This window comes from Lagenorhynchus albirostris, chromosome 15 (genome assembly GCF_949774975.1).
Source record: "Lagenorhynchus albirostris chromosome 15, mLagAlb1.1, whole genome shotgun sequence".
Taxonomy (NCBI): Eukaryota; Metazoa; Chordata; class Mammalia; order Artiodactyla; family Delphinidae; genus Lagenorhynchus; species Lagenorhynchus albirostris.
In genome coordinates this window covers 24,776,048-24,802,620 of record NC_083109.1, presented here as the reverse complement: position 1 = coordinate 24,802,620, position 26,573 = coordinate 24,776,048, and the positions used below count along the sequence as shown (strand labels likewise).

At 44.4% G+C, this 26,573-nt stretch overlaps 1 protein-coding gene and 1 long non-coding RNA gene across 3 annotated transcripts in view; both read left to right on the top strand.

The window, feature by feature from the left end:
• The window catches only part of ASIP (agouti signaling protein), a 212,154-nt gene extending 196,636 nt beyond the window's left edge, over window positions 1–15,518 (top strand). The window contains exons 8-10 of one of the 2 annotated variants that reach the window (XM_060123983.1): window positions 12,560–12,729; window positions 13,974–14,035; window positions 15,292–15,518. In XM_060123983.1, the coding sequence (XP_059979966.1) occupies window positions 12,570–12,729; window positions 13,974–14,035; window positions 15,292–15,468 (399 nt within the window). In that variant the 5' untranslated portion in view covers window positions 12,560–12,569 and the 3' untranslated portion in view covers window positions 15,469–15,518. The other variant, XM_060123982.1, reaches the window with a different exon arrangement.
• A 9-nt stretch (window positions 15,519–15,527) lies between these two features.
• Window positions 15,528–17,461, top strand: LOC132505776 (uncharacterized). Its single transcript, XR_009535525.1, has 2 exons — window positions 15,528–15,829; window positions 17,204–17,461. It is a non-coding gene; the product is annotated as an uncharacterized LOC132505776 (long non-coding RNA).
• The last annotated feature ends 9,112 nt before the right edge of the window (window positions 17,462–26,573 follow it).

Below are 26,573 nucleotides of genomic sequence, written 5' to 3'. Positions count from 1 at the left end.
AACCAGGGATGGAACCCACACCTGCTGCAATGCAAGCGTGGAGTCCTAACCACTGGACTGCCAAGGAATACCCATATTCATTTATATTGAGCATTTAGTAAATTAATTCAATTGAGAGAAACATTTACTGAGGGCTTATTTTGTGCTGAGCTTAGGCACTGGGGCTAGGGGTAGTAGGGAGGGGATGAGCATGGAGATGAATAAGGCACAGGCTCTGCCCTTAATGAGTCTTCAATCTAGAAGAGACAAGGCAAATGAACAAATCATTACAATACAGTGTGTCTAGGGAGGAGAGAATAATTAACTCTCCTGGAGGGGACAGTCAGGCAAGGCTTCCCACAGCATTCAAAAAATTTTTGTTGCTTAATTGGCTGTTCTAGGACAAAACTAAGTAGATAAAACATATTGCCACTCTCCTGCTACCCCAGAAGTTATCAGCACTAATAAGCCTGGGTGAACATTAAGGAATGGGCCGGTAGCCCCATTGGAGCCTCCTAAGCTCAGTCTGGCCAGGCGTTTGTAGTGGATGCGAATCACCAGCTGCCCAGGTGGATGAAAGATGTGTAAGACAGTGGTATCCTTATGCAGCTGCTGAACATCTGGTGTGGGGAATCTAGGTAACTATGAATGAGAGATATTTCTTCTCTGGCCCTGACCCTCAGTATTTGGTACAGCTAGTTTGTCTGGAAACTAAACCACAACAAAAATTGTGTGTTACTTCTCCCAGGTTTTGGCATATCAGAAACTGTGGCTGATGAGCCAGAAGAGTTATAGGCTTTGAGAATGTTCCAGGGCAGAGAAAAATATTGACAATATCCTCTGCTCTCATGTGCCTGTGATTCAGGATGAGGCCGTCAAGTTGCAGGAACATAATATACCAAGAAGGGGTTTTCATTTTAGCTCCTAGAAGCTGAGTGGTTCTGAGTTTTTTAGGGGCCAGAGACACACTTATAGATCCAGAGAAAGCTATGGACCTTCTCCCCAGAAAAATGCACATATGCACAAAATTTTGCAGACAATTTTAGGTTAAGATTCTCTCCTGCTATAATTTCCCTTTCCTCCCAAGTATATGTTTTGTTCCAAAAGACTGGTCAGAGGAAAATCTGCCTCTGTCACCACAAGCCTATATGAGTTGCTCCTCCATGTTGGATGCATACCCAACACTGCTTTGATTCTAGCAGCTTCCTTCTTCACAGGGTTGAGTTTCACCAGACCCCTAGCCATTGGTGCTTGGCAGGACTGATGGAAGCCACTATTACAATCAACTGAGCCCCATCTCCTCCCCTGCAGTGCCAGCTTGCTGGCTGCCCAGACACCCTGGTTTCCCTCACAGGTGCCACCAGCACAGCCCAGGGCAGGCTGTCAGGACTGCACCTCATTACACCTAGTTTGGTCAGCAGCTAATATTGTTCACTGTCTTCAAGAAGACTGCTGCCTTCACCTCTTCTTCTGTTCTCATCTCTTACTATACCTCTGTCCCAGTAGGTGGTTAGCCATCCCCCATCACTGGAACATTATAACCCTTTCCTTTGCTTTTAGGATCAAGGCCTTTACCCTAAAGGATTAAGATATCAGGCTATCCCAGTGCCATAGCTAAGGGGTTGTATACAGTGTACACTCGGTGTACGCTGCATACTGATACACCGTCTCCTCACCTTACCATACTCAGAGATGCTCTGGACACTGCTGTCTCCCATATTCCCTCAGTCAGAGCCCTTACACATTAGTACTCATGTGCGCGCACATGTGCGTGCACACACACACATCAACAGCACTCCTGAGGTATATAAACCACTTACATTTAGCCATGACTTTCCATGCCCTCTTTTCCAGAGTTTAATCAGATTCAGTCACACTCATGCATTTATAAATCCCTCAACTCTTAAGGATACACAACAAGTGGCCTTTACAAAATCCTTTGTGCAACTGCTTATCTCCCCAAAGTCCAGGAAGCAGGAATCAGAAATTATGGATTCATAGAATTTAAAAATAGAAAGGTCTTTAATTCTTTAATTAATTAAACAAATCTTTATTAAATTTCTACTCTGCGCCTCGTAATCTGTACTGAGTCATGTAGTCCTATCCTCTCATTTTGCAGATGAGAAAGCACAGGCCCAAATGGGCCAAGGGTCACACAGCCACTTAACTGGCAGGTATGTCCGTGTAACCTGATTCCCCTTTCTGGATTCTTTATATCCGCATACTGAAGAGAAACTCATCTTAAGTCCTAAGCAGTAACTTAAAGCAGATGATGAGTTTAAGAGGAAGAATTGTCATCAGTGCTACCACAGATCAAAGAACAGTCTATACCACCACAGAGTGGAAAGACAAATTACTCTTGAGAAAAGCAATTGCACAGGTAGTCATTGTTGTCAGCATTATGATCCTGTATTAATAGGTGGAGTGTGTGTCCCATGTTGAGGGTTTGTATAGGTCCATAATCCATTACCTGAAATTGCAAAATCCCAAAACTCTGCTGTAAGTTTTTTTTTCCTTTGGTAACTCATTTGGCAAAAAACCTGTCCTGAATTGATGCGAATCAATTCACAGTCTTTGTTTATCCTTTGTTTGTTTATCCATACCTTTTTGCTACAGAAGCATCAGTACATTTTTAATGGGTGCTTCTAGAGCCCTTATATGTGGTTTAATATAGAAGATATTGTTTTTCTAAAATTCTGAATCCTAAAAACAAAATCTGACCCCAAGCATCATAATACACCTAGGTATTATGGACATATATTACATTTAGAATATACATATCTCCCCAGGATTTGTGTAAGGAATATTGGTTCTTACCTTCTCCCAATACACAAATAAGATTAATTCCACTGAGACTTTACCTTTCCCAGACTCAGTCTAGCTTTATAATTCCACTAAGTTACTTAGATTCTAAGAAATTGTATTTTAAGTTTATTTCTTAAGAGTTACTTGCACAGCAAAGGAAACTATTTTTTAAAATTAAGTCCTGTAGGAGCTCCCATAAGGTTAACAGCTGCTTTCTCAGCAGAAACTCTACAAGCCAGAAGGGAGTGGCATGTTATATTTAAAGTGATGAAAGGGAAGAACCTACAACCAAGATTACTCTACCCAGCAAGGATCTCATTCAGATTCGAAGGAGAAATCAAAAGCTTTACAGACAGCAAAAGCTAAGAGAATTCAGCACCACCAAACCAGCTCTACAACAAATACTAAAGGAACTTCTCTAAGAGGGAAACACAAGAGAAGAAAAGGACCTACAAAACAAACCCATAACAATTAAGAAAATGGTAATAGGAATATACATATCGATAATTACCTTAAATGGGAATGGATTAAATGCTCCAACCAAAAGACACAGGGTCACTGAATGGATACAAAAACAAGACCCATATATATGCTGTCTACAAGAGACCCACTTCAGACCTAAGGACACATACAGACTGAAAGTGAGGGGATGGAAAAAGATATTCCATGCAAATGGAAATCAAAAGAAAGCTGGAGTAACAATACTCATATAAAATAGACTTTAAAATAAAGAATGTTACAAGAGACAAGGAAGGACACTACATAATGATCAAGGGATAAATCCAAGAAGAAGATATAACAATTATAAATATATATGCACCCAACATAGGAGCACCTCAATACATAAGGCAACTGCTAACAACTATAAAAGAGGAAATCGACAGTAATGCAATAATAGTGGGGGATTTTAACACCTCACTTACACCGATGGACAGATCATCCAAACAGAAAATTATTAAGGAAACACAAGCTTTAAATGACACAATAGACCAGATAGAGTTAATTGATATTTATGGGACATTCCATCCAAAACCAGCAGATTACACTTTCTTCTCAAGTGCACAGGGAACATTCTCCAAGATAGATCATATCTTGGGTCACAAATCAAGCCTCAGTAAATTTAAGAAAATTGAAGTCATACCAAGCATTTTTCTGACCACAACGCTATGAGACTAGAAATCAATTACAGGGGAAAAAATGTAAAAAACACAAACACATGGAAGCTAAACAATACGTTACTAAATGACCAAGAGATCACTGAAGAAATCAAAGAGGAAATCAAAAAATACCTAGAGACAAATTACAATGAAAACACAACGATCCAAAACCCATGGGATGCAGCAAAAGCAGTTACAAGAGGGAAGTTTATAGCAATACAAGCCTACCTCAAGAAACAAGAAAAATCTCAAATCAACAATCTAACCTTACACCTAAAGGAGCTAGAGAAAGAAGAACAAACAAAACCCAAAGTTAGTAGAAGGAAAGAAACCATAAAGATCAGAGCAGAAATAAATGAAATAAAAGCAAAGAAAACAATAGCAAAGATCAATAAAACTGAAAGCTGGTTCTTTGAGAAGATAAACGAAATTGATAAACCATTAGCCAGACTCATCAAGAAAAAGACGGAGAAGACTCAAATCAATTAAATTAGAAATGAAAAAGTTACAACAGACACCACGGAAATACAAAGCATCCTAAGAGACTACTACAAGCAACTCTATGCCAATAAAATGGACAACCTGGAAGAAATGGACAAATTCTTAGAAAGGTATAACCTTCCAAGACTGAACCAGGAAGAAATAGAAAATATGAACAGAACAATCACAAGTAATGAAATTGAAACTGTGATTAAAAATCTTCCAACAAACAAAAGTCCAGGACCAGATGGCTTCACAGGTGAGTTCTATCAAACATTTAGAGAAGAGCTAACACCCATCCATCTCAAACTCTTCCAAAAAATTGCAGACAAAGGAACAGTCCCAAACTCATTCTATGAGGCCACCATCACCCTGATACCAAAACCAGACAAAGATACTACAAAAAAAGAAAATTACAGACCAATATCACTGATGAATATAGACGCAAAAATCCTCAACAAAATACTAGCAAATAGAATCCAACAACACTTTAAAAGGATCATACACCATGATCAAGTGGGGTTTATCCCAGGGATGCAAGGATTCTTCAATATATGCAAATCAATCAATGTGATACATCATATCAACAAATTGAAGAAGAAAAACCATATGATCATCTCAATAGATGCAGAAAAAGCTTTTGACAAAATTCAACACCCATTTATGATAAAAACTCTCCAGAAAGTGGTCATAGAGGGAAGCTACCTCAACATAATAAAGGCCATATACGACAAACCCACAGCAAGCATCATTCTCAATGGTGAAACACTGAAAGCATTTCCTGTAAGATCAGGAATAAGACTAGGATGTCCACTCTCACCACTATTATTCAACATAGTTTTGGAAGTCCTAGCCACGGCAATCAGAGAAGAAAAAGAAATAAAAGAATACAAAATGGAAGAGAAGAAGTAAAACTGTCACTGTTTGCAGATGACATGATACTATACATAGAGAATCCTAAAAATGCCACCAGAAAACTACTAGAGCTAATCAATGAATTTGGTACAAAATTAATGCACAGACATCTCTTGAATTCCTATACACTAATGATAAAAAATCTGAAAGAGAAATTAAGGAAACACTCCCATTTACCATTGCAACAAAAAGAATAAAAGACCTAGGAATAAGCCTACCTAGGGAGACAAAAGACCTGTACTCAGAAAACTATAAGACACTGATGAAAGAAATCAAAGATGACACAAACAGATGGAGAGATATACCATGTTCTTGGATTGGAACAATCAATATTGTGAAAATGACTATACTACCCAAAGCAATCTACAGATTCAGTGCAATCCCTATCAAATTACCAGTGGCATTTTTTACAGATCTAGAACAAAAAATCTTAAAATTTGTATGGAGACACAAAAGACCCCGAATAGCCAAAGCAGTCTTGAGGGAAAAAAACAGAGCTGGAGAAATCAGACTCCCTGACTTCAGACTATACTACAAAGCTACAGTAATCAAGACAATATGGTATTGGCACAAAAACAGAAATACAGATCAGTGGAACAGGATAGAAAGCCCAGAGATATATCCACGCACCTATGGTCAACTGATCTATGACAAAGGAGGCAAGGATATACAATGGAGAAAAGATAGTCTCTTCAATAAGTGGTGACGGGAGAACTGGAGAGCTACATGTAAAAGAATGAAATTAGAACACTCCCTAACACCATACGCAAAAATAAACTCAAAATGGATTAGAGACCTAAATGTAAGACTGGACACTATAAAACTCTTAGAGGAAAACATAGGAAGAACACTCTCTGACATAAATCACAGCAAGATCTTTTTTGATCCACCTCCTAGAGTAATGGAGATAAAAACAAAAATAAACAAATGGGACCTAATGAAGCTTAAAAGCTTTTGCAAAGCAAAGGAAACTACAAACAAGATGAAAAGACAACCCTCAGAATGGGAGAAAATATTTCCAAATGAATCAACGGACAAAGGATTAATCACCAAAATATATAAACAGCTCATGCAGCTCAATATTTAAAGAAAAACAACCCAATCAAAAAATGGGCAGAACTAAATAGACATTTCTCCAAAGAAGACATACAGGTGGCCAAGAAGTACATGAAAAGCTGCTCAACATCACTAATTATTAGGGAAATGCAAATCAAAACTACAATGAAGTATCACCTCACACCAGTTAGAATGGGCATCATCAGAAAATCTACAAACAACAAATGCTGGAGAGGGTGTGCAGAAAAGGGAACCTTCTTGCACTGTTGGTGGGAATGTAAATTGATACAGCCACTATGGAGAACAGTATGGAGTTTCCTTAAAAAACTAAAAATAGAATTACCATATGACCCAGCAATCCCACTACTGTGCACATACCCAGAGAAAACCATAATTCAAAAAGACACATGCACCCCAATGTTCATTACAGCACTATTTACAATAGCCAGGTCATGGAAGCAAACTAAATGCCCATCGACAGACAAATGGATAAAGAAGATGTGGTACATATATACAATGGAATGTTACTCAGCCATAAAAAGGAACGAAATTGGTCATTTGTAGAGACGTGGATGGATCTAGAGACTGTCATACAGAGTGAAGTAAGTCAGAAAGAGAAAAATATCATATATTAACGCATATATGTGGAACCCAGAAAAATGGTACAGATGAACCGGTTTGCAGGGCAGAAATAGAGACACAGATGTAGAGAACAAATGTATGGACACCAAGGGGGGAAAGTGGTGGTGGGGGTGTATTTATACACTAATATGTATAAAATGGATAACTAATAAGAACATGCTGTATAAAAAATTAATTTAATTTAAAAATTAAAAAATAATAATTAAGCCCTGTAATTCACTATATCCTTAATTAGTCTAGAGATGTTACCTAGTGACATCTCCTCACTGCCCATTGTGCAGTGGCTACTATTTATATTAAGCCTGCTGGTTGCTGTGATGGTGATAATTCCTGCATTATCAGGTGTTCAGAGGAAGTGATGAATGTGATCTTTGGGTCTCAGTTCATTCCCCCCAAACTCCAGCCACTCCTTTTCTAACTCACATTTCCCAATTACTCTTTCACTTCTTTGCAGGAATTCCCAGCATGTTTTTTGGTTAGTTTTATGTCAGTCGTGATAAGGAAAACCCAAAAAAAATAGAATAACTGCATATAATGCCTCTCAATCGATGACATGACTTTTGTGACTTGCCTTAATCGGAGCTTTTCCTTAATCAGAGCTTCTCCCCAACCCATTCCACCATATCTCCATTCTTTCCTTGCCTTTTTTTTTTTTTCTCATTTCAAGTTGAATTTATTTCTGATTTGTCCTTCTAATTAATACCCACTGATACCAGAGCTCTGCTGCTTGAAAAAAAAAATGGTCTCTTGGGACTTCCCTGGTGGTCCAGTGGTAAAGAATCCGCCTTCCAATGCAGGGGACACGAGTTCGATCCCTGGTCAGGGAAATAAGATCCCACATGCCACAGGGCGACTAAGCCCATGAGCCTCAAGGAGAGAGCCTGAGTGTCCCAAACTACGAAGTCCACGCACTCTGGAACCCCCGCACCACAACGAGAGAGAAAACCTGCACTCCACAACTAGAGAGAAGCCCGCATCCCTCAACGAAAATCCCGCGTGCCACAACCAAGACCCGACGCAGCCAAAAAATCAATCAATTAATTAAAAACAAGAAAAATTTTTTTTTAAAAAATTGCTTTTGGAAGAGATTGGGGATACAAAATAAAATCTTATACAAGATTGATCTTATACAAAAATACACATTTAATTTTATGCAACTAATCAAAATATTATCTTGCGATTTCCAATGATTATATTTCTTATTTGTATTCCAGGGGTTATTGCACTGCATCTTTATGAATTCTAGGCAGCATGGTGTAATAGAAAGTTTCAAAACATTATGATAACTACTCAGAATGGATATTTTCCCTCTGCCTCTAATAATCAAAACTTACCAATCCTACCTCTTGTCTCATTAGGACCCAGCCCTGTCCTAAAACGAATCTGATAAATTAATGACAAGTATTATTGGTTGGTAATGGCACAAGTTAACTTTCCCAAGTCACATTGGTCTTTTAATAAGGATCATCAATACCTTTACCCAAAGAAGCAGTTAATTACTTCAATCAGTTAGTAGATATTGAGAGAGCAGACGTGACGTGCTTGCTTGCCTAACAGCCCCTCGCAATTCTCACAATCTAGACAGGGTCAGCAGACTTTTTCTGTGAAAGGCCAGAGAGTAAATATTTTATGCTTTGTGGACCACATAGGGTCTCTGTTGGGTTTTTTTAATAGAACACTTTACAAACGTGAAAACCATTTTTAGCTTGAAGACTGTACAAATGCTACACGAAATATGGAAAGGGCAAACGAATACTGCAGTCATTAACAGCTACAGATTCCGCCTCAGTGGTTAGTAAATAAATGCTTGTATAACAAGCTAAGTACTGTGCTTAGGTCAGAAGTTGTCAGGCTTAAGAAGTGGTAAAGGACGAGCTTTGTATGGGGACCAGGTAGTAGTCAAGCTTGGCTAGGATATATACTTCCTATAGGAAAAGATAAAGCTGGAAAGGAATGTGGAAGGCAGGTTGAGAGGGCTCTGGTGCCTTTTTGAGGCTATGGATTATGTATTTCATTTGGTAGTCAGGGTAACCCCTGCAGAGGAATAGAATGCTTGGAACCAGCAGCAGCCTCTTAATTGGTTTTCCTTCCTTTCAGTCTTGTCCCCTCCATCTCCTCACCCCAGTCAGAGGGATCTTTCTACAATGCAAATCTGAACAAGTCCCTCCCCCTATTCAAAACTTTTCATTCATTTTCCATCGACCTTAAGATATTGTTCAGGGCTTCCCTGGTGGCGCAGTCGTTGAGAGTCCGCCTGCCGATGCAGGGCACACGGGTTCGTGCCCCGGTCCGGGAAGATCCCACATGCCGCGGAGCGGCTGGGCCCGTGAGCCATGGCCGCTGAGCCTGCGCGTCTGGAGTCTGTGCTCCGCAGCGGGAGAGGCCACAACAGTGAGAGGCCCACGTACCGCTAAAAAAAAAAAAAAAAAAAAAAGATATTGTTCAAACTCCTTACCATGGTTTACAAGTCCCATCATGATCTGGCCCCTGCTTCCATCTCCTGTTATGTTTATTTGCCAACCTTACTGATCTTTTCTAGTTCCTCAAATGCACCATCCTCTCTTGCCTTTGGATCTTCATGTATATGGTTCTCAGTGTCTGCAACACTGCCATCACCACCTCCACTCTCCTCTTCAACATGGATAAGTCCAAATCAGCCCTCTGTTTTCAGCTTCAATACAACATGCTTCAAGAGACCTTCCCTAGTCCATGCACTAGTTGAGGTCTCCCATAGCACAAGCTTTATTAGAATAACTTATTTAACTTGTCAGTCATCCCTGATAGAATGTAAGCTCTGTAAGGACAGGCATCATTGTGTATCTTTTTTTTTTTTTTTTTTTGCGGTACGCGGGCCTCTCACTGTTGTGGCCTCTCCCGTTGCAGACCACAGGCTCCGGACGCGCAGGCTCAGCGGCCATGGCTCACGGGCCCAGCCGCTCCGCGGCATGTGGGATCCTCCCGGACAGGGGCACGAACTCGTGTCCCCTGCATCGGCAGGCAGACTCTCAACCACTGCGCCACCAGGGAAGCCCCTTGATCACTATTTTTACCCAAGAATCTAGCATAGCACTGGTTCATAGTTGGTACTTAACAAATATTTTTTAACTAGATGAATGAATGTAGGTATGAATGAATGAATGAAAGGAAATGGGGCTTTATTTAAAAGGAAGCTTAGTCTGGTTATATGTTCTAGAGTTGAGGAGGCCAGTGAGGAGGCTCTTATGGAAGACCAAGTGGGAGGAACTAGGCTGCACGGACAGAAGGAATGGAAAGGGAGGGAGGGTTGTGAGAATTGGGGGGAGTGAAAATCACTAGAACTTAATGACTGATTGACTGGGTGTGGGCAACAAGAGAGAAGGAGAAATTGCTCTCCAAGCTGAGAGCCCAGCAGCATCATTAGAGAGAGAGAGAGGGAGTCCTGCTAGGAAGAAGGGTCCAAGTTACTGCTTGGGGCTGGTCACTGTGCTAGGTTCATGGTCACAAAAACGAGTAAAACATGACCTTTTTTTTATCAAGTGGGAGAGACAAACACAAACAATGTGATAAAGTATTTGACAGAGAACAGTACAAAGTTCTGAGAAGCAGAGGATGGAGCAAATTACTATGCCTCAGTCCCCAGACTTTCCTGATAAATGTTTGTTTGGGTTAACTATTGCTGATAGGGACTAGAAACCTCTGAGATGGAACTGCATGGAGCTGGGAAACGTAGGGCCTCAAAAAATGTTTTGGGCTCTAGGGCCTGAGGAGAAGTATTGTCCCACCACACAAAAAAGATGTGAACTGCTTGAAAAACCTCTGTATTGCCTCTTTCTGTTTTATACATTGGGATTCTTCAAGTCATTGTTTATTTGAAGAAAGAGCTCCCCTGCTAAATGAATGCAAACCATTCACCTAGCCCACTCCCCTCATTTTACCAAAAAGAAAATTAGAGTCCATTAAAAAGAAAAAAAAGAATGGATTTGTCCAAAGTCACGCCTTTACTAATGCTTAAGCCAAGACAAGAACTCAGAGGTCCTGACTCCGAGCCCAGTGCTCATTCTGTTGACTCACTACCAGGCTTTGAGAAAGAAAATTGGTGGCCAGTTCATGATAGGCAAATAAATGCCCATTGATGAAAGGAGCTGAAGGAATCAGAAGAAATGGAGTGAGGGCTGAGAGAGGTAGAGGACGAACTTCAAAAGGAAGGGACTGTCCCCTCTACCTTTAAGAAGTTTAGAATGAGGTTGGGGGCTGGCTATTTGGGTCCTCCTTCTCCTGGAATGTAACAGAAATGGAGAAAATTTTACTCTAAGCAATCTGAGGGCTGGGAGGAATAGGCTAGAAATTGCCAGGCTGAGCCCAGGAATGGGCAGGACCAGCACAAGCAGATTGTTTTATTCTCTTCTCACCCACTATGCCTTATGGCAGGGCCAGAGAACCTTGGCAAAGCAGTCTCAGCTTTTTCCCAGAACAGAAAGAACACACACAGGGTGGGTGAGGAGTAGGGATTCCACACTCAGAGAAGATGAAGATGCTGTTGAAGCTGTGAGCCCTCACTAAGCCAAACCTAGACATTCATGGGAAGAAATCCGCTCTGGGATCTGTCTGGTTCATCAAAATCCAGCTAGCAATAAATCGATAAATATAGTTAGCCTATTTGAACAGGTCCATCCTATCCTCCTGACGCAAACCATATCTGCATTTATTTCCTCTGGATGTCGGAATATAGCATATGCAATGACTTACACACTTGTCCAAAAAAGCCATTTATCCCTACACCGTCTCGTTTAGTCTTAACTCATGAGCCTTGTTCTCTGCACTTCAGTAAGACCTCTGCCACTGTGAGGCATTAGTGGGGACCTTTCAACAACTCTGCCCAAGCCTAGGGTCTCCTGGGGCTACTGACTTAAAAAACCCCAGCGCCCCACCCTCTGGAAGGCAGAGACCAATTGCAATGCATTCCTTTTCTCCTTACATCGATCTCCCTCCCTTTTTAAAAAAATAATTTATTTATTTATTTATTTATTTATTTATTTATGGCTGTGTTGGGTCTTCATTGCTGCGCGCGGGCTTTCTCTAGTTGGGGCAAGTGGGAGCTACTCTTCATTGCTGTGCACGGCCTTCTCGTTGTGGTGGCTTCTCTTGTTGCGGAGCACAGGCTCTAGGCGTGCGGGCTTCAGTAGTTGTGGCTCACGGGCTCAGTAGTTGTGGCTCACGGGCTTAGTTGCTCCATAGCATGTGGGATGTTCCCAGACCAGGGATCGAACCCATGTCCCCTGCATTGGCAGGCAGGTTCTTAACCACTGCACCCCCAGAGAAGTCCCTCCCTCCCTTTCTTGTCTTTCTTTCTTCCTCTCCCATCTCTCCTTTTCTCTCTTCTTCCTTCATCAGTTCCCCTTCCCTGTCCTAAGCCTTGCTGGTCCTCCAGCTCCCCTGGGACACTGGGGTGTGGAATGGGGTCAGAGCACCAGCCCAAAGAAAGCAGGAGGGCACATCCATTTGCCAGGACCCCTGGCCCACCTGACTGCCTTCTCTGTCCCACTCAGGCCTCCCGGAATGGATGTCACACGCCTCCTCCTGGCTACCCTGCTGGTCTGCCTGTGCTTCCTCACTGCCTACAGCCACCTGGCACCTGAGGAAAAGCCCAGAGATGAAAGGAGCCTAAGGAACAACTCTTCCATGAACCTGTTGGATTTCCCTTCTGTCTCTATTGTGGGTAGGTAGCCTAGCCTGGGGCCCAGCCTCCAGGCTCTGGCCCAAGAGAACTGCAGGATGTCAAACACACTCCCCAAGCTGATACCAGGATCTACTGCCATAGGTCAGAGCTCCTTCGTGCTCATTCCTCAAAACAATCCTGGAGGAATAAAGTGCCCCTTAACTCATTTGGTTTAGGAAAGCCCTGCCTGCCACCAATCGAATACGCAGCTTAGCATGTTAGAGGCTCTGAGAAACCTTAAAGTCATGACAATTGGTGAATTTGGTTTAACTTACCATTTCTGAAACTTAATGAGTCACGGAACTCCTATCAATGGTAAAAATTTTAGAAAATGCTGCAGAATATAACCAAGTTTGGGATGAACTAGTCCTTTCATGCCAGGGTTGAGAATTGAAAATGACTGCTTGGGAGAAAATATCAGGGGCATTAGAGCCTGGCATGGAGATCTTCTGGCTCGACTTCATCTGACAATAATAATAATAACATATATACTTATTTTGTGCTAGGCACTGTGAAGTGAGTATTATTTTTATTCCTATTTTATTTCACAGCTAAGTAAATTAAGTCTTAGAAAAGTTAAGTAACTAACACACAGTTCTTAATTGGCAGAGCCAGAATTCAAACCCAGGTGTTTAACTCCAGAACCTAAGCTCAAAACTAATATTCCTTGCTGACTTGTCTCTCACTTCAAAAAGAGGATATTCTAGATATATCAGGGAAGGGACTGGGGCACATTAACATTGATTGATCACCTTCAGTGTGTCAGACTTTCTGCTTTATAAACATACCTCATTTATCCTCAAGACAACTCTTCAAGGTAGGTATTACAGTATCCTACTTGCAGATGAGAAAACCAAGTCTTAAGGAGATTAAGTAGGTTGCTCAAGACCACAAAGCTGTTATATCGCAGAGTCAGGATTCAAATCAGGTATGACTGGCTCCAAAGCTCTGAGAAATGGAAAATAGGGATACAGGAAAAACAAGTCCATCCATGTACAAGACACTGAGTCCATTTTCCAGGGCCACCTTTGCTTTCCCTCAGAGGACTCTGCTCCCAGTCTCTGGCTCCAGGTCTGCAGCCAGGCTAACAAGAACCTGCTGGCCTAAGTCCCAAGATGTGATCTATCCAGCCAACCCTTCATCTTCTCCCCTACCCTGGGGCTTCCTGGAGCCCCCTCTGCTCCTCCCACTTCATTGCAGCTCAGGGCCCTCAGAGACTGGCTTTGCTCCTTCTCTCTTTGAAGCACAGAACAAGAAATCCAAAAAGATCAGCAGAAAAGAAGCGGAAAAAAAAAGATCTTCCAAGGTAGGCCTGGGAGCTCACATTGTTGGGGTGGGACTGGACTTAAAGGGAGAGGATCCCCAAGCTCTGGCTAGGAACTAAATAAAAGATATCCCAGGCCTACATGCCCACAAGAAACTGAAAGCTACCCAAACTTCCTGGCCTCAAGCCCTGAACCAGACCCCCAGGAGCTGAGGCCCAGAAAGCTAAGGTTCACTGAGCAAAATAGCTTACCTGCTAAAAAGCATCTTCCTATATACTAGCTCACACCCTGCCTGAAATTTCACCATCACTCATTCTTTTGGATGAATGCAATGTTTCCCAAACCTCAGTCATTTCAGAACCATTTCCACAACTTTTACCATATCTGAGTTTCACCTATTTAATATATTTGTTTAAAATTAAAACTTTAATTTTAAAACTTTTCTATCATGGTTATATAGTTATTTAAAAACCTATATAACCAATATAGAAAACCAGTATCACTTGACATAAATAGAAAGTAACCCTAAAAATAAGTAAAATGAAAATAAAACCTTGTTTTTTGAAAACTTAGTTCCTCAATTGCACTAGACACATTTCAGGTACTCAGCAGCCACATATGGCTGACTGGTGGCTGCCTGTATTGGACAGCACAGCAAAGAATGTCCCCAGAAAAGGGAGTAGCAAACTCAAAGCTCCCGCAGTAGGAACTCATTTCTTGTGTTCGGTGCACAGAAGGCAGTGTGGTAAAGACCGGTGGGAGAGGTGGGAGGGCCAAACCACAGAGGGCCTCAAGGACCAAAGTAACGGGGAGGAGGGTGTGCTTTAAGCCCGAGTGTGATGCCATCATAGGTCTTCTGAGAGGTCCCTTTTGTGCACTGGAGGTCGGACTGTAAGGGGGCAAAAGCCGCAGACAGGGGCCTAGCCCAGGGTAGCAGCGGTAGTGAAGCAGTGGGTAGACTCCAGATCTATTGTGAAGGCAGAACTGACAGGGATTGTGGCTACACTGGAAGGGGAAGACAACAGAGACGGTAGTAAAAAACGGTGGAGCTGAGTGGGATGCCCTAGGGAGAGAAGAGGCCAGGCCGGAGCCAGTTAAGTTTTGATGAAGTGGGGCATTGTTGGGGGAGCAGGCGGGGACCCGCTGGGATGCCCTGTGGGCATCAGTCGAGCGGGCGGTGGGCAGAAGGTGGGGATGTCTGGTCGGGGGCCTCCATAGTCCAAGGAGTCTCCAGGCAGAGGTGAGGACGAGTGGGGCGGACGTGGACTGCTCGGGCAGACCCGGCGTTTCCCCGCAGAAAAAGGCTTCGATGAAGAAGGTGGCACAGCCCCGGCCCCCGCCGCCCGGCCCCTGCGTGGCCACCCGCGACAGCTGCAAGCCGCCGGCGCCCGCCTGCTGCGACCCGTGCGCCTTCTGCCAGTGCCGCTTCTTCCGCAGCGCCTGTTCCTGCCGCGTACTCAACCCCACCTGCTGAGCGCGCCTCTGGGTGGTGGGCGGGGTGGGGCGGGGCTTCCACGGGCGGGGCTCCCCGGACGGGCCCTTCTGGGGCGGGCAATCTCTAGCAGGTGTGACTACCTAAAACAGGGAGTGGGCGTAGCTACTGACGTTGGGCGGAGCTTTTAGGAGGCGGGGCTTCAAGGAGACTTGGCTTGGGCTGGGCTAAAATCCAAATATATATAGGCTATTGAAAGGTGTGTGGCTGTTTCTTTAAAGAACCCGAAAGATCCTTTTCCCTTCGCCGAGTCCCCTTCACCGCAGAAGTTCCGCGGGCTGCGCACTTGCTCTCTCCTGGTCCTGGGGAAACGTGGTTACCTGGCCCTGAGGCTGCCCTCCTGGTAAGCCCATCTCTGGGTGTGGCCGCCAGAGACAATGCTGCCTCCTTCCTTTAAGCCTGGGAACACCCGAAGCTGCCTCCAAAACCAGGGAGGCAGAAAGGAACCATTAAGGAACTACCTTTCAGTGTTTCACCCTTTCCCCCTTCTAAGAAGCTCCCCTCAGCGCCCCCAAAACAAGAAAGGCTACAACTCCATACACAGTCTCACTGGGCTGTCTGTCCTAAGGGGTCTGCGGATACAAATTGGGGTGGCTGATTGTGACTGGGCATTGCTCTGGCCTGAGGACCCTAGAGCCTTACTTAGGAGGCTCCCCCAAAATGGCTAGCCTAAGAGACAAATAAAGAAGGGCGGTAGTCTACTGGAGGGGTCTGAGGACCTCAAAGAATCAAAGGAAAAGCCATACAACAAGCCTCGGAAAGGTTAGGATTCTGAGGGATGTGAAAGGAGCCAGGTCAAAGTAAACAATGGGCAATGTTTTCAGGGCAAGACTATGGGATAAGTCACCTCCAACAGCTTCAGTTCTTGCATGGGACCATTCATAATTCAAATGCCCTAGAAAGAGAATCTGATTGAGTTTTCCCACTCCCAGGCTAAATGAACACTGATCATTGGTGCCTAGCCATTTTTAATTCTGAAAACCTAGAGTTTGGGCTCTCCCAAGTAGGAAACAGGTGTTCAGGAATCCTTCCTCACTCCCTGTCCCAGCTCTGTCAGCCAGGAAGGAGGCAGTGGGCCTGGGTGTGGTGAGTAGGCAGCAACTTTTGTCCTGGATTATCAGGGGCCTGTCTCCTAGTGTCCCAAACTGTTGCCTGAGATTCTAAGAGATTCTGAGTCTGTGGGAAACTGAAATGCAGCATTTTATCTCTGGAAGGACCCTGGGAGGTGCTGTTTTGGGGAGAGAGGTGGTAAAGGTAGGAACAGGGTCTGTGTGGGCACAGTCACATGAAAACTCCCAGCACCTTGAGAGGAAAGGGTTCTAAATGACATCACCTACTTGCCCTGCTTGGCTGAGGGTATCCCTGCCAGTAGAAAAGCTGAGGTTTCACCTGTCAGCATCTCCCAGAGCTGGAGCTCTTCCCCAAGGAATCACTATAAGAAAGAAGAAACTGCAAACGATGGTGATGTAAGAAGATAATTTTTTTTAATAATAATAACAAGGCCTGCCTGTACATGAGAAAGAGTCTAGAAAGAGGCTATGTGACAGAATAATGCGGAGCAGTTGCCTCAGCCCTGGTAACCACCATGTATCTCGGTCCTTGGAGGTGAGGACAGTGGGGCTCCGGGGTCAGCACAGATGGGGCCACCTCCCCTGACGCACTTGTCAACTTACAATCTTCCCTCTTTCAAATGTTTTAAAACTCCCTCCTTTCCAAGGACCTTTCTCAACTGGAGACCCTTGTTGTGCCTGCAGTGACATAAGCAGTACGGAATGGAGGAGGCAAACATCAGACCCTGGACTGGACAGAGCTCAAGCCACCTAGATGGAGCACACACACAAAAAGATGGGTGCTCCAGGCTAGGCTGGGGACACGATTCTGCACATTGGGAAAGTCTGTGTTTCTCTGGGCTTCTACTTACTTGTCTGTAAAATGGGATATAATCACTCTTGCTGTTCTTGTTATAAATCTGAAATAGTGTTGCTTCTTATACCTTAACACAACAATCAACATACACACACAGACACAGAAAAGCTACCAGTTGCTTGTTTTTGTTTTCTGTCAATTTGGCTGCATGTCCACAGGGCAATAACCTTTTGTTCCTTGTACCACAGTTGCTGCTGAGTAAATGTCATCAGTAATTAGAATATTGGGAATATACTGCAGCCGCTGCTCCTGTGTTTTCCAGACATTGCTCACCTACCAGGCACCATTTGGCTCCCTATGAGTGAGGCCAGAGATGCAAAGCCAAAGACCCAGTCCGTTAGTGACAAAACTACTAGGCTGCTGAGTCCAAACAACCGCATGGAAGCCCAACCCATTCACTCATTCAGCAAATGTGTATTGAGCACGTACTAGGTGCCAGGCATTGTGCCAGGTGCTGTGAATACTGTGGTGAACAAGTCCAATCCTCTCTTTACAGAGCTCATGGTCCAGTGGACCATGACCACCAGCCCTTGTTAAAGGTAAGAACCATTGTTAGCATGTTTGGTCTGTTCCCTCAGACTCTCAGTTCTTACTTCTGTTGACTCAGATCCCTGGTTAGGTATTTATCTGCCCAAGTTCCCTTTCAGCTTGAGAGCCTAAGATTCATCCACCTTTTCAGAATTCCTCCTCAAGCCTTAGGGTCCTGAGAGAATGGTTCTGGGTCTCTGCAAAATCCTGCCTGAGTGACCAGAATTGAAATACATCTGTGACTCAGAGTTGTGAAGATCTGGGACACACACACCCTATTTCCCACACCATTATTCATATTTCTCTCCCCCCTGCCCCACACACACACGAAGTGCAAAGGTGAATTCTGTCCTAGATATATTTGTTCTACTTTTGTGGATATTGATTTAGGATCATTTCTTCCTGTAGAGCATGGCCTTACACTTGTGCCAAAGTTCTCACAGTGTGGCCATGAAGAAGTCACTGACCTCTTGATGCTACTACCATTTCCCCATTTGCAAAATTCGGAGAAAATCAGTCAGAATGTTTTGGTTGCAAACAACAGAAACGATTCTGGCTAGCCTAAGAAACAAATAAAGGGTGGCGGTAGTCTACTGGAGAGGTCTGGAGACCTCAAAGAATCGAAGGAAAAGCCATACAACAGGCCTCAGAAAGAATAGGTCCCTGAGGGATGTGAAAGGAGCCAGGCCAAAGAAACCAATGGACAGCGTTTTCAGGGCAAAGCTATGGGATAAGTCACCTCCACCCACTTCAGATCTTGCATGGGACAATTCATAATTCAAATTCCCAAGAGAGGGAATCTGATTGACCTGAAGTGGTACCCAGGAAAGGGTGGCCCATCTTGATAGTCCCACAAAGTCTGTTCATAATGTGGGAGGGGTAATTCTCCAATTTAAAAAAAAACAAAGATACAGTTACTGGAGGGCAAAATCCACGACTGGCCACTATGAGAGAGCTGGTCTCTGGATTTATTCTGAGGACACTTTTGGCACCAGAAATTCTGCAACATAATCTGAAGCAATGGTTTTCATTTTTTTTTTTTAGGAGAGGTACCCTTTCCTCAGTTGAATTCTTAAGGGGGAGCCCCATTATATAATACACATTAAAACAGTTTTAAGTTACTATAAGGTTGTAATGATGCACACAAAAATTTGAAATCAGCGATTAGAGATTAACGGTTGCCCTCCCATATCAGCCTCAGCAACCAGTTTGTTTCCATCTTTTGTTCTGGTTGCACAGTACCGAAAAAGGTCTAATTTACACCGAGAAGTTGTTGCAAAAAGGTTTTAACAGCTCACCCTGTGACCTCATAACAGTCTCCTGTTAAACAGAAACAGCAAGAGGTTTATTTCAAAATCTAGTCCAGGTGGTCTCCAACATGATAAAATTTGGTGCCTAACACATGTAAACATGAATGTTTTTATTACTTTTAAATGGCTTCAAAGTTTTTCAAAGCAGAAGTTGAAGTTATGGTTCTACAGAAGCAATATACTTCAAAAACCACTACCCTGGGCTTCCTTGGTGGCGCAGTGGTTGAGAGTCTGCCTGCTGACTCAGGGGACACGGGTTCGTGCCCCAGTCAGGGAGGATCCCACATGCCGCGGAGCAGCTGGGCCCGTGAGCCATGGCCGCGGAGCCTGCGCGTCCGGAGCCTGTGCTCCGCAACGGGAGAGGCTGCAACAGTGAGAGGCCTGCGTACCGCAAACAAAAAAACAAAAAAACACCACTACCCTGAGGGGTAGCAGATCCTCAGGACCTCAAATCCCTTCCTGGCTTGTGGACCACAGGCCAACCTAATTGGCAATCTTTGGATCCTTACTCTAAGTGCCTCCACCTGTTTGAACAATTACAGCATCTTCACCCACTGTCAAGAAATTACTCCCAGTCATACAATAGGAACTTTATAAAGGAATTTAACTCCAAAAAACAATTCCCATGTGTGAAGGGGACAGGATAGGTAAAGAAAAGAATTTAATTTTAACTGAATTAGCCAAACCATCTGTAGTGAACTTCAGATTAGTCTAGAATAAACGTGTTCCTCCCTTTCTTCTTCCATGCATGAAGTATATTTATTGTGAGGCAAAGGGGGTGTGTGTTGTGGGACTGGGGGTAGGGCAGGAATGTCTTCTGTTTTCTCAGTAAAATCATCAAATGTTTATGTTCGCTCCAGAAAAGAGTTTTATACTGATGGCTTGCAGAGAGACAGTAGCTATTGTCAGCTCTCCCAGCTGGCTACGGGAGCTGTAGAATCTGGGAGGTGGCGCCGCCTAATGGTGATGATGACGATGATGATCATGCCTTCTTGTTATCTGCGGAGCCCAGCAAATAGCTTCATTCCTTTGACTCTTGAAGATTTTCACATCTTTCAGAGCTCCTCTTTGGAATTCCTGGACCCAGTGGCTGCATAGACTACCAGAGCAATAATAAAATCATGACTACTAAAGAAAAATTAATATAATGATGATAATGATAAAAACCTTCCTAAATTACCTAATTTTATAAGATCACATTTACAAGCCATTAAATTAGCTGATTCCTCCCCAAATCAAAAACTAGAGCCTTATGACTTTGGGGAAAAGTTTAGTTTTTTGCGTTTTTTTTTTCTTTTTTTCTCTCATTATTTATCCCAATGTCTACCAACATCTGGAATTCTGCATAATGTATACATGTCAGAGGTTGCAAAAGAAACGGAGAGAAGGGGCCTGGGGGGGGGGGAAGGGAGGACAGTGCAGCCCCTGAAGAGCTGGGAAATAAAGAGGGTTATTTGATAAGGGGAAGGGGACATTGAATTCAGTGATCAGCCAAGGGCTACCCCTTTAAAATCCCAAAGCAGCCTTAGTTTCCCAGTCTTAAATGATTTTGAAATTAATTGATCTTTGTCTAACAGAACCTCCCTGCCCCCACTACCCAGGAAGGTCTAACTGTACTGGAGCACCTCAAGTAATCCTCAGTAATTTCACCCAAACCAGAATCAGGGAGCCCCCTGCACTGGCTCTGAGACGAGTGCAGAGCCTCTGGAGGGTCCTGAGATGCTCCGCCTCCCCCCAGGATGCCTCTGAGGTTGTTGCCTGCCTTTTGCCAGGGACCCAGGGCTGCTGCTAACAGCCTGAGGCCTGTGTGATTTGTAACTATCATAATATCATGCTAATAATGTCTATTGATTGAGCAGCTACTTCATGCCAGGATGATACCCAAGCTCCCAAATTTGCTTCTTGAGGTAAGAATTATTGTAAATAAGGGAACTTGGGGCTCAGAGAGGCTAGGTATTGTGCCTGGACCTCACACCTCAGCGCTGGGATTCACACCCAGCCCACCTCATTCCAAAGCCTATGCCCTTAACCACCAGGCCACTGAAAGCCAGGCAAAGGAGATTCTGTCTGCCTAGAGCCGACACCTTGCAGGAGCCTCAGCCCCAAGGTTTTCTCCCATTTTCTCTCCTGGTGTCATTTCTGTCTTCTCCACCTCAGCAGAACACTTGAAATTGCCAGAGACGGCAACCCTGTTCAAATGGGCTAAAGGAAAAAAAGGGAACTTTGTTGTTGTCACAGCACTAAACAGTCCAGTGGGTAGATCTAGTTAGCCTAAAGCATGGCTAGATTCAGGTCCTCTGGAATGTGTCACTCTGTCTCGCAATTCTATGTTGGTGTCACCCTCAGGCAGGCTTCCCCTCATGGGGGCAAAGAAGCAGCTCTAGGTTCACATTCCTGCCAAGCCTGGGAGCCCTACTGAAGAGGGCACCTTTTCTCCATTTTCAGGACAGGTGGGTCTCTTTTACAGTTGCCACCTGCTGTGCAACAGGCACTGGGTGGGAGGGGTCGCAAGGGAACTTGTTAGAAATGCAAATTATAGGGCCCCATCTCAGGCCTACTGAATCAGAAGCTCTGGGGGTGAGCCCAGCAATCTGTGTTTTAACAAGCCCTCCAGGTGGTCCTGACACACTCAGGTTTAAGAGACACTGGGTTAGTGGGGATCTGTACAAGCCAGCAGTTAGAAGAGCCAGCAAGTTCCCCACAAAGAGACATGCTGAGGCAGGGTATTCTGTTGGACATACTGTGGGTGTACGTTCCCAGCTACTTCTGTTTCTCTCCCTTGTAATAAGGCAAGTATGAGAACTGTGAGTGGGGGCAATCATACTATCAGGGTACTTAGCAGTGTGAATGTAGGTACCAACTATTTATGGAGTTGTCAGGAAAAGCCCACTGCCCAGCACCTGGGGTCTTTTGGGACCCCTCGGAGGTTGTAACTCCTCCAGCCAGGGAGAGGAAGCCAGCAGACCTGAGGGAATCTGGCTCCAAGCGCAGCCCGCACTGGGTGCAGGCAGCCCAGGGTAAGCTCCTGGGATCACTGTTGGACAGTTCTCTGTATTGCACCACACCAGATTTCTAGTAAAAATCCTGAAATCCTGGGGTTGAATCTGGACCAACTATGTGAGCTATGTGCCTATCCTTTAGCCAGTTTGGAGAGTGTATCCATGAGGAACTTACTGAAGCTGATTGACAAGGCCTGATCACATAAGCACCCCTGGCTGCCTCCATCACTTCAAGCAGATTTCCTAGCCTTGTCCTCTGGGGTAGTCCTGAGTGGGTCTCAGGGATAAGAATCTGGATTCCTGAAGTTTCCTGAAACCTCAGCTCCCCAAAGCAGAGCCGACCCCTGCCTGCTGCCTCTTGTAGTTCTCCTGACATAAGCAGGCCCTCAAGCCCTCCAAGCTCCTCATTACTTGTCTCCAACAAGACTTGAAAAGGGATTCCAGCACATCTAGCCTAGCAAGGCCCTCCCACCATAGCCTGCCACGTGGAGGTGGGCAGAGGGCCTTGGTATGCAGGAAAGAGCTCTTGCCTAGAGGCAAGCAGGACACCTAGATCTGCAGGGTGACTTTGGACATCACTTAAACTCTCTGGGCCCGCATTTCTCCATATACAGATGCTGGATTTGGCTCTATAGATGCTCTAAGTTCCTTCAAGTTCTAAGATCCTAAGATTTTTCTAAAGTACTGTTTAATTTTCTAAATATCCTAAATTTCCTGCCTTCCAAACAGCTCCTTCCCACCCAGTGGTGCCTGACACAGCCCTGAAAACTTGACATAAAACTCTTTATAGGGCTTCCCTGGTGGCGCAGCAGTTGAGAGTCCACCTGCCGATGCAGGGGACACGGGTTCGTGCCCCGGTCCGGGAAGATCCCACATGCCGCGGAGCGGCTGGGCCCGTGAACCATGGCCGCTGAGCCTGCGCATCCGGAGCCTGAGCTCCGCAACGGGAGAGGCCACAACAGTGAGAGGCCCACGTACCGCAAAAAAAAAAAAAAAAAAAAAACTGTTTATATATTTACAATAGCCAGGACATGGAAGCAACCTAAGTGTCCATCGACAGATGAATAGGTAAGGAAGATGTGGCACATATATACAATGGAATATTACTCAGCCATAAAAAGAAATGAAATTGAGTCATTTGTAGTGAGGTGGATGGACCTAGAGTGTGTCATACAGAGTGAAGTAAGTCAGAAAGAGACAAACAAATACCATATGCTAACACATATATATGGAATTTAAAAAAAAAAGGTCATAAAGAAACTTTTCTTCAAGGTTCTTGAAGAAAAGACGGGAATAAAGACGCAGACCTACTAGAGTATGGACTTGAGGACACGGGGAGGGGGAAGGGTAAGCAGGGACAAAGTGAGAGAGTGGCATGCACTTATATACACTACCAAATGTAAAATAGCTACTGGGAAGCAGCCGCATAGCACAGGGAGATAAGCTCGTGCTTTGTGACCACCTAGAGGGGTGGGATAGGGAGGGTGGGAGGAAGGGAGGCTCAAGAGGAAAGAGATATGGGGATATATGTATATGTATAGCTGATTCACTTTGTTATAAAGCAGAAACTAACACACCATCGTAAAGCAATTATACTCCAATAAAGATGTTTAAAAAAGCCCCCAAAACTCTTTATATACATGCTATATCACCGACCCTCAAAACAACCATCTGAGGTAGGTACTTCTGTCCTTGCCCAAAGTCACATGGTGAGTCAACAGCAGACCCAGGTCTCCTCCCTTCAAAGCCCAGTCCACTGTTCCACAAAATCCCCCAGGTCTTAACCTCCCTTCTCACTTTCCTGGAAAAAAAAAATCCAGTTAGACCAGATACTATAGGACCCTTGGCCAATTCCTTCTTTCCCCATGAGGCCCAGGCATCAGGAGTGGAGTTGGGGGGAACAGTAGACACATCAGTTTTCATTGTGGATACCTGGTCAGTGTCAAACACGTGACAGATTAGCAGATCTGAGATCAGAGGTAAGGCTGAGACCAGATGTGAAAGGAGAGGGTGTTTTTTTTTAAAATGAAAGGTTCTGAGAACTGGCAGGACACCTCCAAAGAGGAAATGAAAAGGCCAGGATAGCAGAAACCAGAACCCCTGGGGACTGGATGTGGGGGACTACATTGGATCTCACAGAGGGGACATCTGGACAGGTATTTCTTGAGTCTGGGAGCAGACAGATTTGAGGGAAGGGAGCGTGGCTGCCACGAAGGATAAGGCGTTTAACCTCTCCGGCTCAGATGAACAGCAGTCTCCCCCTTTTCTACTGAGAAGAGCTGGGATTCTGGTCTCAGAGTCCTACTGGGTACAAAAGCCAGCTCACTCTCTCAAAGCCTGTTTTCTGAACTGTACAACGGGAATTCAAGTCTCTACAAGGTTATCAGGAGGAATAAGTAAGTGCTTACTTAGAGCAATGGCTGGTACACAATTAGCTGTAAAAGAAATGGCAGTGGGCAGCAGTGGATCTCGGTCTGTTTTGACCATTGGTGTCATGATTGGTTGAGAGGTGGTTCCTGTGTCGTTTGTTGGCAATAATAGTTGAAGTGCCAAAGTTTTAAAATTATTTACAGCAGAGTCATAGCATACACTCATGTAACCTAATGCAACGTCAACTATATGCATGGAGAAAAAAAGGCTGAGAATTAACTGGGCAGGACACGTTGATGAGCATCCAAGCCCGAGAAAGCACGGGGAGGGTCTATTGAGCCTCTAGTTTTCAGCCCTTCACGCCCATCAGACCGCAGGCCATCGACAAGGGTTTTGCTTGACACCATATGCTTTTAAAAGTTAGACTAAACAAGCCCTTCTTTCTGTCACTCAGATGCATTTGCACTCAAATAGTAGAAGAAGTGGAGTTTCAATGCCAGATACAGCCAAGGGCATGCCAAGCATGATGCTGTGGACTCATGGTTGGGAAAACTGATCTGAGAGGCAGGATTGGCCTCAGTCTCCATCTCCTCATGTTCTCCTGTGTACTCAACTCTCACTCAGCTCTGGAGGAAGAAATACTAAAGAGAGCCCCATCGGCAACCCACTACCTTCTGTCAAAACGTCATGCCTTGAGTAGGGCAACCTTCACTTAAACACTCGCCATTTGTCTCACACAAGTGCCTGGCCCAGGACTCAGACCAACCTGAGGTGGGGTCCAGGCAGCACCACTTACCGTGTGATCTTAGGTCAGGCCATTTAGCCTCTCTGAATCTCTCCACTAATTAATACCAGGTAATAGCCAGAGGCTGAGAATACAAAAACAAGCCACAAGTATGAATGTTCAGTCAAGTAGGGTTGTTTCAGGGATCTGTGCAGCTCAAGGATTAAAACTAAGGTCTCATCCTAGTGTTCAAGGGCTTTTGCTTTCCTGTCTCCCAGGCCACCTTTCTAGCCCTCTACCTCATAGCTCCCCCTATATTAAGCTCCCTGCCCCCTAACTCACTCCTGCTTAAGTTGTTCTGCTGCCCAAAATGCTCTTGCCTTCAATTCCTATTAAAAATCTTTAGTTCTTTCAAAATCCATTTCAAGGGACTTCCCTTGTGGTCCAGTGGTAAAGAATCCGCCTTCCAATGCAGGGGATGCAGGTTCAATCCCTGATCGGGAAACTAAGATCCCACATGCCATGGGGCAACTAAGCCCACGCGCCGCAACTACTGAGCTTGTGTGCCTCAACTAGAGAGCCCGCATGCTGCAAACCCCAGAGCCCATGCGCTCTGGATGCACCACAGCTAGATAGAGAAAACCTGCGTACTACAACTGGAGAGAAGCCCACGTGCTGCAATGAAAGATCCCAAATGCTGCAAGTAAGACCTGACGCAGCCAAAAACATAAAAAGAAAATAATAAAATATTAAAAAACAAAACAACAAAATCCAATTCAAGCATCACCTTTTCCCTCCTGCCTTTCAGTGCTGCCAGGCACTGAACTCTAAAGCTGAGCAGAGAAAGGGAAGTGCCAAGAGATGGCAAATCTGTTTGTATGCCTGCCTTCTCCTTCTAGCTTGAGATTCCCAGCAGGCTGGGGTTAGGTCTCAAACATCCCAGCATCCCCATCAGGCCTTCCATGAGTGGAGGACCCTTAGAATAGTCCCTAGTTACCCTTCCCAGGCAGGTTCTTGTTTTTCTCTGACTTCCAAGACCAGAACAGGGGTTCAGTAAATGACAATTTAGGCAAATAGAGCACCCCATTTCCCACCCACCTTCCTGTGATTTGAATCATGATGAGGCCAGTTGTAACTGTGGACTTTAGGAAAGACGCTTAACTTCTGTAAGTCTCCATTCTCATCCATAAGATTAGGATAATAGTATTACTAAGCTTGTTGCGAGAATAA